This window comes from Cyrtonyx montezumae, unplaced genomic scaffold (genome assembly GCF_038088225.1).
Source record: "Cyrtonyx montezumae isolate F1298 unplaced genomic scaffold, pur_monq_1.0 scaffold_0, whole genome shotgun sequence".
In the NCBI taxonomy this organism is placed as follows: domain Eukaryota; kingdom Metazoa; phylum Chordata; class Aves; order Galliformes; family Odontophoridae; genus Cyrtonyx; species Cyrtonyx montezumae.
In genome coordinates, this window is record NW_027071824.1 from 17,552,193 (window position 1) to 17,567,865 (window position 15,673).

Here is a 15,673-nt window from a genome sequence, read left to right on the forward strand (position 1 = left end):
TCTGGGAAGGACATTCTGTTCTACTGCTGCATTTCAGAGGTGACAGTTGCTCTCTTTGAGGAGATGGCTGACAATGTTCTTAGAAGATGAAATCTTTGGATAATGTATTTGCTGGTATCTAACAACTGCCTGCAGAATACATTTGGCAATAGACCTATTTTCAGATGGTTGTAAATTGGCCAAATTTACGTGCATGTTACTTGGAAAAACAAAAGCAAAGTGACCTTCCTGATGGATTAAAGTTTCTGCTTCAAAGCATACAGACGATACAATGAAACAGTTTTGGTTTCTTTAGCCAAAAAGGTTATATTCATTCTTGAGCACATTCCCTTAGAACAGGTGAATGAAACATCCCCTGAGGCAGACACAGAGAATAACAAAATTTGTCTTAAAAATTAAATTTTGGCAATGCAATTAGCAGTAGGTAATGGTGTCTCACTAACATTTTTGCAATCTGTTCATATAGATCTCTCTGTGTATAATCTACATATATGTGGAAATACATAGATACGACAATGCTGTGTTGCCCAAGAGTCCAAAAGAAAACATGACTTCGAACAATCACTTGAAAAAGACACTGGTGTGAACATGCTATTATTTGGAAAGATAGCCAAATGCATCTTTTTCCTCTAGAACATGAAGAATCATGCAGAATCATAGAATAGTTTGAGTTGGAAGAGACCTCAAAGATCACCTAGTTCCAATCCCTCCCTACTGTCTTGTTGTGGACAGGGCTGCCAACCACTAGATCAGACTACCCAGGAACCCATCAAGCCTGGAAAAATTATTTCAGTCTTTCATAATACTGTTTTAAAGGCACTTGTTTCAAAAGCCTAAGCAAATATTTCTTACCTGTGTCCCAATAGTCTCCTGGAAGCAGCGTCCAAGCTGAGTTTTAACTGAAACAGGAAACACATGAGGAATGGGTTGTTGATTTGAGTAAGTAGCATGTCCTTTCTGGGTCTTCTGATATGGAAGACCTTGGTAAGAGACCTGTGGATGTCCTGGTTGAGGTACTTTCGATTTTTGTCCTGTTGATGCACTGTCAATTCTTGAAACTTGATGGATCTGAACTGAAGCTTCTGGGGGATGTTTCACATGAATATTCACTATGTTAGGAGGGAACTTCACTAAAGTAATTGAAAGAAAAACACATAAGAAAAATTAGTAATAAAATACATCAAGAAAGAGATGCCAGGCACCTCTAAGACATCTCTTTTCTGTACTTCAGAATTTGGATAAATTGCTTTAATGTGACAAAAATGTAGATAACCCTCAAACTCAGGACTAGGAAGGAAGAGTGAATGAATGCATACAGTCCGATTTACAAAGCAAGAGAAAGAAAACTCTTCACAGAGAAAAGAAAGAAATTATAGTAAAGACTGCTACATAAACACGGGTGTTGAACTGGCTGGTGCAAGATTCAGATTTGTGGTCATAATGTGTAAAAAGAATCTCATTCAAAGTTCCAAAATTCAAACCCTACTGGGTTATTTTTGGATATATAGTAAGTTTTACTGTCTTTTTCAGATCTATCATCTTTCTCTGGAGCACAGAAAAAGCTTCAGTTTTCATTCCTTCACCTTTATATACCTGCCAACTCCAGAGTTTGCCCCCACAATAGCTGCCAACATCTCAATCATCTAAAACCACCACTCCCCTTCACTAAACTTTGAATTCACAATTTGGCAGATAAAGAGGGAGGAAATGTTTTTCATATATATATACATATGAAAAAAAAATGTATATATATAACATGGTTGTAGTTTTAAGTCTGGTTATAGACTGAGAATCTCTGAACACTTAATGTGCTTTGGTCTGTTTATGAGCCTCAAGCCTCTTTTCATTGAAACAAAAATGTCCTTAAAGCATTCAAATCAACTGAGTAGTTTGGAGAGGATGAGGGAAAGAGGTATGTAAAAAGTTTTAGCCTTGATAAGCTGAATACCAAAGTTAACATTTGCTGTGTCTGGTTGGGAATCTCTGGTCAGCAAGTTCTGCACAGACCACTCGAGGCCAGCCAGTAACTAAACATCAGACTGCTTCAAGAACAGACAAATGACGGACATTACTTCCTCTAAAATGCATAATGATTGTTGAGTCTTCTGAATTGCCTCCTTGCTCTTTTAAACTCATCTAGATATTTACATCTCACAAGTTTCATCCTCACAGCTTCATTTCTTGGGAAGCATCCTTTATTTTAGCTGTTTTGTAATAAAATTATTTTGTAGGGTTTTTTTGTTTGTTTGTTTTTTTACATTATTTTGATCTTGCTCAGAATAGTTTCAGTATTAACTGGTCTCTCACAGTTATTCCTAGGGGAAAAAAAAAAACACCACCACAAAAAACCCCACAAACAAACAAACAAAACCCTAAGAAACAGAAAAAAAATCCAAATGCATTTCTACTCTGTTCTGCACTGTTTCACTTAGGAAAAACTTCAGCATATTCCCAAGAGCAACACCAGTAAGAAGGTAGTATTAAGTTAGGAAAATATGATTCCAGGGCCTTGCTGGCTCTTGAAACCTCGTTTGTAGCAGAAAACAACCATAAATCAAAATTCAAGCTAAGTCAGTTCTATTTCAGGTAAATGCATGAAGATTCAGAAGAAGTAGTAAGAACCTTCTTATTCGACTAAGGAAGATGGTTTTTGAAGGGTGGTTCAAGTCAGGATAGTCTCCTTGTGGTAAGAACAAAACTCATCCCAAATCATTATCTGTATCCCAAATCATAACTGTTTTATGTATGAAGAACAATCTCTTCCACTAGCTTTTCTGCCTAATATAGCCAAAGAACATATTAGCTCTCAAAAGGAAAACAGTGAATTGCTCTGCTACAATCTATCAATCCACCCTAGAGATGTTCAAATGCTGAATACATTATTAAATTCAGACTGGTTCTTCTCTTCTAGTACTTGAAACGGGTCCACAGAAAATCATGGAAGGACTTTTTACCTGGGCGTGTAACAAAGGGATGAGGGGAAATGGCTTTAAACTGGAAGAGGGAAGATTTAGACTAGACATCAAAAAGAAAATCTTTACTGTGGGCCTGGTGAGACACTGGAACAGGTTTGCCTAGAGTGGCTGTGGATGCCTCCTTCCTGGAGGTGTTCAAAACAAGGCCTGATGGGGCTCTGAGTAACCTGATTTAGAGGGAGGAATCCCTACCCATACATTAGGTGGCTGGACCTAGATGATGTTAAAGGTCCCTTCCAACAAACATCATTTTATGATTCTCATGCAGCATTATCACAGATCTCCCCTCCAGGTCCTGAACTACTGCACAGATGTGCTGATTAATTTTGATTTCTATTAACTCTTTTAGGATGAAAAGTTTCGTACTTTTCTTGAAAGAAATGAACCATTCTTCTCTACAACATTCTCATATGGGTATGCAAAAGGAAGTAAAGATTTTGTAACTGTTGATAGTTCTAATGAGGAATTGAGGGACAGGAAAAATCATTCAAAGGTTACACTCCTTAGCGATGAGAGATCTATTTTGTGTTTTAAGACAAGCACTCTAAATCAGAAAATTTTAAAGAGTATTTTTATGGTTTACCATTTTGTCTAAAAAAATCTGGTCTGGAGTTATGTAACTCCAGAAATAATATTCCATATTGCTAAACGTTTAGACAATTATATTCTTTTAGTCTCCTTTCCTACACCACCATACTCGCTTTCAAGTGAGAAACACTCTGGAGAGCTTTAGGGACTAATCTTCAACATGTCACTGGAAACTATTTCTTCCACCTTCTTTACAGCATTTATGTAGTAGTAGAAAAAACTTTCTTTCCCCCTATGACATTGATTCTATTATTTGGAAAGACTGTTCTATTTAATTGATGTTATCATGGTCTCCCTACACTATAAAGTTGACTATGAAATTAACTTACAGGACTTTGCCAATTGATATAACAAAGATAAGCATGGATTGCTTATTTAGTCTTATGTTAGATTTTTTTTAATACTAATAAGTAAATAAAATCAATTCCAAAAGAAAAAAAAATCAATCAAGAAAATAAATTACCTTTTACACCTTGCTGTCCAGACATTGTCAGTGGTAAAGTATGAGTCGAGTGAATAACCTGCGATCCTACAGCCTTATTCACTTGCTGTGGGTGATGGTACAGTTTTGGAGTATTGCCATTCTGCACAGGGATCTGACAAAGTTTGCCAGTGTAATTAGGAGGGCACTGGCATTTATCTCTAGAACTGCACTGGCCTCCATTCATGCAGGGAAGGTGGCAAATAACTGAAACAAAAACAGAAAGAAAAGTCTTGTTAATGACTTCAACTGTAATTACAGTCAGTATTACCTGACTACATTTCACAGGGCAGTTGAGGAGGAAAGGAAAAAGGCTTCAAAATTCTGACATCTAAGGAGTAACTGAGGAATAAAAAATCCATCCCATCTGACACACACTTCTGACAGCCTTGTGGAAGAATCACTTTCCTTCCCCTCCTGTCCTCTGCCTTGTTCACATCTTTTCATGAGAAACACAGAAATAACATTGCTCTCTTCAAGGTACCAGCTATTTTATTACACTGTTAAGACACTAAATGGATACTGTGCCTGGCTGCACCTTTACTGTACAGGTACTTCTATTCAGTCATGCTTTCATTTCTATAATATTGGACCACCTATGTTTCTCTGGAAGACAACGGAAAAACTTCACTGGAGAGTAGACTGTATTGAGGAAAACTTCTTTTCACTGTAAACCTTAGCTGCTCTTGGGAAAACCATGTCATATTGAGTGCCCACATTTTTGCTTAACATTTCTCTCTCAGATAAAACGATTTGTGTATACCTGTTGATGAAAGTTGTAGAAGTATAAATTCTACTAAAATGATTTCAGGGACAAATTTCCGAATTATTAAAACACTGTAACTGTAAAACAAAGAGAAGGTATATCACCGCTGTGCCAGTCAATATTTGCACATTTGCAGCAACGTAAACTATAAAACAAAACATTGAAAAATATCAATGTTAAATGAAGAATGTTTCTTACCTACATACAAACAGTAATAGGCATAGCTCATTACATTCTAAAAACTGTGGTATAAGTCTTTATAATCAATGACAATCTAGCTGAGCTGTGAACATTTCCAACAACTAAATGATGTAAAACAACAGGAAAAAAACTGTAATTTTGTGCGAGGCAAGCTAAGGTCATTTTTTCAGAAGTCTGAGATTTTTGGAAAAATAACAAAAGTATCCATTTGTTAGTTATCATTGTTCAGATAAGACTTTGGCTGAATGAATGATTTAAGTAAAAAAATCTAGACTTGCAGTAATTCTGTAATTTTCTTGGATTGGTATGGCTTGGTGTATATTGAATTACAATAAAAATGTGAAACTGTAGATAACGCATGATAATTAGGATTCTGGAGCTTGTTAGCCCAAGGGGTATTATCTCTGGACAGCCACAGCCTGTTGCCATTATTAATACTAATATCAGTATTGGAAAAAGAGCCCGTGTGTTGTGTGTCACAAGAAGACAAACAGAACATTGAGCAGCTGTGTAATTCACTTGGCCCAGAAGTGCTACAGATGGAGCAGGGCATCATCACACAGGATGTGGGACGTGCTCACCTCATCATCAAGACAGGTCGGCACACAAATATAAACAACTAAAATTGTTTTTTCTGCCCTATTTTGCTAGTGCTTATTTAATATTTTATTGTCTTATTCCAAATTTTCAGTTCACAAAAACTGACTGGAAAGTACTTCAAGCTGTAATGTTGCACAGCAGCAGCGAGAAGACTAGATGCCTTCAAAAGGTAGTCTTCTCCATGACAGGCCTTGATTTTTTGGTCATTAGAATACTTGTGACTTCATCCAGGCATACAAAAGATGCCCTTGCAGAAAGGCCAGTACTTCAGGACAAAATGAAAGACAAGTAAGGAAAATAAGATCATTCTCTCACACCGTTTCTTTATGAACTGCCCAAATGAGCATACCTACCTTAATAGCAAAACGCACAAAGATTTTCAGATGCTTGTAAAGATCTGCCTAAGCAAGGCTGAGAACACATTGCACAGTAAAACAGCTTTGAGCAGTGTTAGGTGATAGCAGTTGGGCATTTGAGAGAAGCAGCGAATCAAAAGGTCTCACTGAAGAAGGCAGTAAAAAGCCTAACCTATCAACTTTCTTCCTACTCTCCCCAGTTCCACGGCAACAAGGAAATAATCAAAAAACAGCCTTTAAATAATACAAACATACTCAGTATTTCCCAAACCAACTAATTTTCTTCTGAGCACAATTTTCTGCAAAGCAGCTGGTTTCTGGAAGGCAGCATCAGTGGGTACCCCTTCCTGACCAGACGCTTCCCTCCTGAAGGCACAACAAAGTTTACTTTGAAGAGTTGTGGCTCAACGTACTGGACAGGAAGACAGCAGAACAGGGCTCCTTGTTCTCTCCGTAACAGTTTGCAGTGATTATTCACATAAGTAACTTGTGCAATTAAGTGCAAACAAACACTACCTAAAAGACAAGTCTAAAAGTATCAATATTTATTTACATCTCTTGAAGGTCTAGGAATCTCAAATGGGAAACATTGTGAGTAGTACCGAACTTTGTCAAAAAACAAGAAAAAGACTAACACTGAAATAATATATTTGGTAATTTTAAATAGACATAATAGCACCACATATGCTACCTGTGATGCTTCCTCAGCTAGTTTACGGACAGGAAAAATGGGCTGCAATTATGACACCAGCACTGGAAATCACAAGCAACTAATTTTATCAGAGCTAGGATTATATACAAACCACTCAAGAAAAGTGAGCTGAATGGGAGTAGGCCTCCAAAAAGGTGGAGTAAGTAAATGCTACTTTTCTTTGTCAAGGCTCTGGGAATAACAGGCTAACTAAGAGCAAGGAGCCCTGGGGAAAGGACCACTTAAGGCAGAAACAGGATACAAAACCTGTGGATGTTTGAACAGCTCAACTTCTGATGAAAGTTTTTTGCTTTGTTTTGTTTTGTCATTGAGGTTAAAGAACTTAAACAAACAGAATGGCTGAAAGCTGCCAGCAGGACATTATGACAAAACCATTCTGACAAAACGCAGACCCAGGCACTGGGAGAGACCATTAGATGATGACGGTTTTGCACATACATTCATAACTTGCAATCAAACAAAGGACTCATTGGAGCCTGATTCTCACTGGGCTCTTCCTCATTTCCTCTGAAAGGGGAAAAAGAAGGAAATAAAAACATTTGTAATGGTGTGAAATCCTCTTGCTGCTCAGAGCTTGATAAAAACACAGACAGACCTGCATAAGATGTCATGAAATTTCAGTTCACATGTGGGTATCTTACAAATAAAACAAAGAAAGTATTAACAGACCTAAGAAAAGCCACAAATTCTTCACTTTACACAACTGATGACTACTAAATTGAATCTCTTAACTGTACATTAAAGATTTGTGAACATACAATTGAACAGATTTAACAACTTGTTAATATAAATGAATATTCATCCTATAGATACATGAAAACTGACTTAAAGATCTAGAAATACTTTAAGTTTTCTCCTCATTCTTGGGCAATACAACAAGCTTTGATTTCTCTGGCATCCCAAGGCCTTGATTACCCCCATCTGGCACAGCCTGGTGCAATGCTGCATTCAGATGTCCCCATACGGAGACTATAAAAAGAGAAAAAAAGATAAACTTTACGAATGAGTCTAGAAAAACTTATCATGGCTATGGATTGGACTGTGACTACATCACCTAATTTGTTTTCAAGATACTCAGATGACCTTGAACAGCTCCAAAAAAACTAATTTAATCAAGTCTGAATGTTTTTTGTTTAATCGAAATGATGTGTAGCAAAACAAATTCCAAGAACTTAAATCCTTGTAATCCTTAGAAAATAGCCTATATTTACAAAAGTGAACCCTGAGGATGTACGTAAACTCCCTTCCTGTAGCCAAAATGTTGAAGAAAATGAAGATGACTTTTGAAATGTTCCTCATCTGGCTTTCCAAATCCCTTTTCATAAGCACCTCAGGGAACAGACAAGTTTCTCTCTCGCTTTCCCTTATTACTGTTTGCCTTTTTGACTTAACTTGTTATCAACTATTCCAGAGTAAGTGTGATTCAAGTACATCAACATGCTCTCCAAGAACTTTAATACTACTCGCTAGATCACAGTACTTCCATGAATTACTAGATTTTGTCTGAGTACTACACAGTTACTCAGGCTTTAGTACATGTTCCACAGCAGTTTGTGCATCTTTCTTCCATGTTACTAAGCATACAGAAAATGCAAGAATAGCACAGATTTTACAACTCATTTTTCATATGAAAGAAGCATTGTATGCACTGAAGGATAGCACTATCCTACAGAAAGATCTTCTTGTAATGCTGTGGTTCTAAAGACCACATACTTTAGGTAAGAGTCAAAACCCTAATGGTACTATGTGTGGTTCTGTGCAACTACTGAAAACCTACTTCTACATTTTAAGTATAGAAACTGTAGACCCACAAAAGGTACAGATAGCTGGAGCTCCTACAGCAGCAGGTAAAAAAATAAACAATGAGGACAGCACAAGATCTGGTTCAGGAAATTTGTAGAAATTGTGATGGGCTTTTTAAGCCCCACTTTTGCTACTGCTGAGATGGTTCAGAGTTATTTGACAAACGGCAGTGCTGTATGGTGAGTGAATCCTTCCTTCAAAGCCTCTCTTTTTTTTGTTTGTTTTATGCACCACATAGTATCCAACGACCTAAATATAAGGTAGATTATTATGCATATAAAAATATATTAACTTGAACTTATATGTTGAAACATGCTTTTAAGAAGCCAGGAAAACCAGTGCAGGAAACATGGGTAGAACAGCAACACATACTTCCTCAGTTGAGCATGCAAAAAAAGATATAAAGTAAAAATTATGTATCTGTATCACTGGATCAGAATTGTAGGGGTTGGAAGGGACCTCTAGAGATCATCTAGTCCAACCTATACCTATCTATCTCTCTATATATAGAATCATAGAATACTGTGAGTTGGAAGGGACCCACAGGGATCACTGAGTCCCACCCATTCCTCCACAAAGCATCACTAAAATCTCAAACCCTATGTTTAAGAGCATTATCCAAATGCGCCCTGAGTTCAGGTAGCTTGGTGCCATGCCCACCACGCTCTGGTGCAGATCCTGTCCCTAGCCCCCAGCTGCCCCTCCCCTAACACAGCTCCATGCCATTCCCTCAGGCCCTGTTGCTGCCACAGACTGCAGAGCTCAGTGCTGCCCTTTCACTCCCTGTGAGAAGCTACAGCCTCCATCAGGCCTCCCCACAGCTCTGGGCTGAGCACACCCAAGAGCCTCTGCCACTCCTCAAACACTTTTTCCTCCAGACCCTTAACCATCTGCACAGCCTTCTTTTAGACACTCTGCAAACTGTCTTAGTATACATTTTAATCTTGTATTCAAGTCATTTGTGAAAATATTAGAGAGAATGGGACATAGAAATCTCTGCAGTAAAAAGTACATATTAGTTAACTACTAGTGTAAGTAGATTTAAGTAAACTTACACAAATGTAGACTGGCTTTAAACTATATGAATTTAAACATATAAGACTTTTACAGTGACAAGCCATAAACTGATGGCAACAACAGACTGTAAAATATCATAGGTAAAGAGTGTTCTTCCGAGAATTCTTCTGTTGAAGTACTTCATGATCAAAAGATGATTTTATGAGGCCTTCTGCACACCATTTGTGAATAAAAACACTAACATCTACTTCATATACTCCCAGGATTTGATTTCTCCTTATTCTGAGCTCCTGTATTTGTAATTGTCAACACAGTACATTCGAAGTGGCTACCTCAGGCTCCTTTACCCTGAGCTTCAAGTTTTCATATAAGAAGCTACTTAAGAAGATACACCTACTGAAATGACTACTGCATTTCAAAATACACATTTTAATTTATTTGTTTCTCTCTCAATACATGTTTACAAGTAGAAGAAACCCTATGTCATGTTACTCAAGATAGTACGTTCCTCTACGTGGGATTTTTACCACATAGTAATAAAGGAACTATACTGACCTACACCATCACCTTCACATTGTGCATTAGCAGATGTGTAACAACTCTAATAAGGACTTTATCAAATACATTTTGAATCCAAATGCTGCAATGCAATAATATAAGCAGAACTGAAAGGCTGAATGTGATAGAGAACGCACTTCAGGTGCTTCCTCTGGGAAAAAAAAAAGTTAAGATAACAACACTGCAGGGAAGAACTCCCTCCAGTGAGAATCTAATTCAAACTTAACAGTATGCAGTTGTTAAACTGTTTTCTCAGCTATCACAAATTAGCTTTGTTAGGATTATCTATCTTGCATTCTCAAACTATTACTACCACGGGATGTTTCAGAAAGTAGAACAGTCACAGCTGGGAATGGGATTGTAAGTTCTGCAGTTTATCCAGACAAGGAAACTGAATTACTGCCAAAATAAACAAGCTTCACATGTTTTAATTAAAAAAAAAAAAAGAGACTGGCAATGAAAATTACGTTAGCCACAAAGAACAGTTCTGAAGTTTAACGTTTCCAAAATAAAATTCTTTCTGCATATATTATTTTCAGAAGGCAAAACTGTATTCTTACATTTGCATCATTATAACAATTCTAAAAACAAGCACATACGAAGAATGATGACATAGCTTTAGGAATTATATTTATTCAATTTTTATTAACATCTCCACTTCTCAACAAAACAATATTAATGCTAAGCTAATTAGTGGAGCCATTTAATTATTTATTGCTAGGTACACATGACATTTCAAGATTGTTAACATTACAGATATTAGTCAGCGTCACAGTCAAAGGCTGTACTCAACTAGTAGGGAATTTTTCAGCAAGAGAATGAATCACACTTGAGTAACAATAACACTTCCCTGTGATCTACTTGCAACCACATTCTTTGATTAGGAAGACTGGCGCAGGAGGCTGCCCTTAAAATACCTCAGAGTCTAGAGATCTTTGAGGTTTGGATTCAAATCACCGTTCTCATCTTCAATTCAGTCTTATGACTGAAGCTGGTAGAATTACTAGGAGCAAATAGTAGTCACTAAAGCTGCCCGAAAAGGCACGATTCTACACTTCAAAACATGCTGGTCAAGGATCCAAGGGAATTACTCTTGCTCTAAAAAGTTAGTCCACTCAACGTATAAAATAAACTTCCAGACAGCCTTCTCTTTTTGTCTCTCTCTCTCTAATTGTTATGGTTCTATGATTTTTGTTGTATTATTAATATTCCACATCATAACATCATGTAGAGTATTGGGAGTTAATTGGGAGTTAATCATAGAACCACAACACTAATCCACAAAACGTCATGCTGTACATGTTTAAAAACAAAAGTAAAAAGACATTGCAATAAGGAAGCTCAACAGCTATCATGATGCCTGTGGCTAGTTATTTTCAAATTACTGAATGTTTACACTGGTAAAGAAAAACCTTACAGATACACTATCTCCCAGCTCCAGATGACCAAGGTGACCACTTTCAAGCTGCTATAATATTCCTCTAAGTAAACTTTCTGTATTTTTTCATAGACAAAATCTATTTTCCTTGCAATACATGTGTTGAATGCATAGTTCTACAAACAAGAACTACAATAACTGTTAATCATTATTATTACATATCTGCAATAATATGTTTATAAGCAAAAGAGAAGCACTAGCTGTCCTCTCAATACTTTCATTGCTGTTCTCATGATTTTGGAAGATAGATCTCTAAATGAAACTATAGCAGTTCTTTTCAAGCCCCTCCATGTTCCACTATCAGCATCAATTTAACAAATCATGCAGTACATTAAAGCCTAATTAGAGAAACGTCTGTGATGCTACCTAATGCAGCACTACGTGACAGTTACCAAAGGAAAGAAAGTGGCAGAAAATTTCACTAATTCAGGTTACCTTCGTCTTCAGGCATTTTACACAGTTGTATCTGCCAACTGCAAGACTCCCATTTAAAACTGGTTTTCTAACTCAGCTGAGAGGTAAAGGCTCAGCTCTGGGATGATCATTATCGCCACGAGTAATTGAACTTTATTTGAGCTGCTGAAAGGCTGTGTAATTATTAGCATCATTCAGTAATGGTATCTGGTATCAAGTCACTGTAGACAAGGTGCATTATGTGTAACAAATCAGTATCCACTAGAAAAGAAAAACTGTTTACTTATAAAAAAGGAGGAGTGATGCTGTCTTCAAAGTACATAGAATGCCCTGAGATTCTATGCAAGACAGAGGGGACTTAGCGTTTCCACACTCGATCAGTAATCTCATTAATTCCACACACTGCTCTCAATAAGCACGCTTGGCCTCTCATGATTTCTATAGCACAGGACCCCCAAAATTGCCATGTGACCTACACAGAGGGACTGTCACCTTCCCTGGAACTCCAGGAAGGCAGCACAGCTCTGAAAGAGTGCAGAAAGCAACCTGTACATCAGGCTGCAGGACTGGAACAAGGATCCCAGTCCTCACAAAGAGTCTCACATTTACTGGAAATTAAGTTAATTCAGACGCATCAGGACAAGCCACAGACCAGGGACTAGTTAAGAAAGAGAAAACAAATTAAAACAAGAGATGGAACACAACCTGCAGATTAAAGACTGCTAATGTTGGGTGCTTAAATGAGAGCCACATGTCTAAATTTCCATGGTTCATAACAAATTCTCCCACTGTAGTTAAGATAGACAATGTATGCAAAAGATTTACTCAAATGATAAATTTTAAGCATCTGTACTAGAGCAAGTTGAAAAAAAATTTATGTCTCTATTGATGGTTAAGGTCAGCACACACCTCCAACATGGATGCTGACATTCACACTGTCTCAATCTAAAAGCTGAATCACACTGGATGTCCATTTTTCATTATAAAAACATATCACTGTTGGGTTATCAGTTGTTCTTCAATGGAGACTACACTGTCAAGTGTAAGAGATCCTGATACTGAAAACTTGGGAGTGGGTTTAGATCATAAAGGACCAGGTAACAAATTTTAGAGAAACACCAAGAAAGAAATTCAAAACTAATACAGGCAAGATAATTTCACCACTCTACTCTTATGTCTTCCTTAGTTTTAAATCAAGCACTCTGAATAACTCAGAAGGAAAAGCTTGATGGTAGCGACTTCATAAAGATGCACACACAGTCAACCAGCAGATCTGCCCCCACGTGCGTCACCCATCACTCAATGTGAATCCAAAGGTTAACTCTCTCACAGGACCCATTATCACCTCCTTCCAAGATCACTGCCACAAGGCATGTCAAATGCCACCACAGGCCTGTGTCAAGGTGATTAAAACAAAAAAAAAAAACCCAACCTATTACAATGTGGAAAAAAAACTATTAGACTATTCAAATGCTATCAGAAAAATTAAAGGCATGCCCTGTTAAGAGACATGTCATTAGGTTGTGGTTATTCTACATAAAATGTGTATAGTAAAAGTGGTAGTTGAGAAAGAACTGACACAAGGATCCTGGCTCGCTAACATGCATGATCCTCAGTTACTCTTTGTTACATCTGCTTCTAATATTCTCAGCACCTGAAGTGACACAGACACTATTTTTAGGGAGACATGAAGAGAGTTTTAAGTGATGACCTACTCCTATCCTGATTGTATTTGATAAATCTATTGATTATATTAAAGCTGATCCTCATATGTTGATTGTAACGAAAATATTTGGCCTTCAATCTGGGTGCTAAGGAAAAAAACAACACAATGTCTGTGGAATTACTGCAATGCAAATGGATAACGTCAGACCTTTGAAAATGATGCTAACATATGCAGGCAAGTTACTACAGACATTTATTCGGGATGTTGATGTAAATTTTCCTTTTTGTTTAAGATATATGCAATTGAACTAAAATCACTAGGAAAGCCTGGGCTTGAAAATGTAGTGTGATAGCAATGCTTTAAAATTATCAATCTTGAAACAATTTCCTGCAGAATACAAGTATTTGCCTTTAGAGAAAAATGATATGCTGCAGTATTTATATATATATATATGTGTGTGTGTGTGTGTGTGTGTATATATATGTATATGTATATATATATATATATATATATATATATATATCAGTTCAAGCAGTTCTGAATAACTTGTTAACTGCCACTGTCGAAGTGGGAACACTGAAACCAATATGCTCTATGTCTGATGAAAACCAGCAGTTCCTATGGTCCCAGTACTTTTAAGGCTCTTATTACTCTTCATAGTTTGTGTATGCTTGAGCATGCATAATACTAATGCCTATTAGATGATCTTGTAATACATCTGTTTTCAATAAACAGAGTAAGAACTCAACAACTAATGAGTATCTTCATTGCTACAGGATCCTTCCAGGCTTTATTCTTTCTGGTGCCAGCTGACAGCACTATCTGCCCTGAAGAACCACAAGATTAACAAGTAACTGGACCGTAAAGGCACTAAGCTGTCAGTGCTCATGCACTCCTACGATTTGTTTGTGTCACCAGACGCACTGCTCTGACAATATGGTATTAGGTTCTTTCCAAAAGATGGGCTGGACTTCTGGATGAAGTAAAAAAGTACTAACAGCCAGGAGTGTCAGGCAGAAAACAGAGTTGCCCTAAGACATCAGGCCACCTGGATACTATCAGTAAAAATGGAAAAATGTCACAAGAAACATTTAAGCTAAGTGGTCATATCTGTGTTAGGCAATGGCTCGGGTCATCAGAATCCTTCCCCCATCTCTAAGAACTAAGTAATAGATATTTAAGCAGAGATCCATCTCATTTAACTTAACATGCCCTCCTGAGACATCTAAGAAGTGTTTCTGCCAGATATTCCCCAGTCTGTCAGTAAAGAAAGGCTCGCCAAGAAGGTTATATGGGCCACCACAAGGCCAGTCTACATACAGTGTTTCCCCTATCACTGACTACTAGGTCACTCACCCAGGCACCTCCTCCATAAGACTTGGAGAGCACCAGCCTCAGATCCTAAAGGTCTTTGTGCACTGATCCACTGCACTCCACGCCACAAGAAAACATTAACTTTAGAATTAGAAAAAAAGCCACAAAAAATAAAACAGCCATTAAGAATGTCCATATTCCTAAACATCAGGAGACAAGTCACTACTCTGCAATTACTGCAACGTTACCATAGTGCCCATTTTGTGTGAGAAAATTTATAAGAAGAAACTTGGAATAGACTTTTTCAAGAGGATACCCATTAACACACAAATAATAGCTCATAACCCAGACCACTGTGGACAAGTTAAGAAAAAAAAACAAAAACATAAGCTATCTAAGATTTCCTGGCACTGGCTACATCAGAAGAAAGTGGAAAGTTTTCTAGGGAGTTGACCTTGAGGAGGTGACACAATATGAGAATATTGGGAAGGATATTATTCACAGTTTGTGTAACAAATTAGGTCAGAGGAGACCAGTGAAAAGCAAAAGACTAAAATCCTGGAGTTCTGAAGGAGAAAAGGGGCAGAGTCAGTGTTAATGAATAGGAAAATTAAAGTTGTTCTGCAGGGAAAGTGCAGCTGAAAATCTGCTGAAAACCAAAAAAACTTCAACACAAATCATTCTGGATCCTTTAACAACATATAATAGTTGTATGAATTAATGTACAAGCTGCACAATCCTAAATACAGTCAGTACTGACTGGTCACTCACAGTTCCAAGGAAT

The 15,673-nt window shown here is 37.4% G+C and overlaps 1 protein-coding gene across 1 annotated transcript in view; it reads right to left on the bottom strand.

The window, feature by feature from the left end:
- Positions 1–15,673, bottom strand: part of LTBP1 (latent transforming growth factor beta binding protein 1) — a 181,867-nt gene that overhangs the window by 99,039 nt on the left and 67,155 nt on the right. The window contains exons 5-6 of the mRNA XM_065729120.1: positions 4,027–4,251; positions 853–1,130 (exon numbers count right to left, since the gene is read on the bottom strand). Coding sequence (XP_065585192.1) covers positions 853–1,130; positions 4,027–4,251 — 503 coding nt within the window. The remainder of the gene's footprint in view (positions 1–852; positions 1,131–4,026; positions 4,252–15,673) is intronic.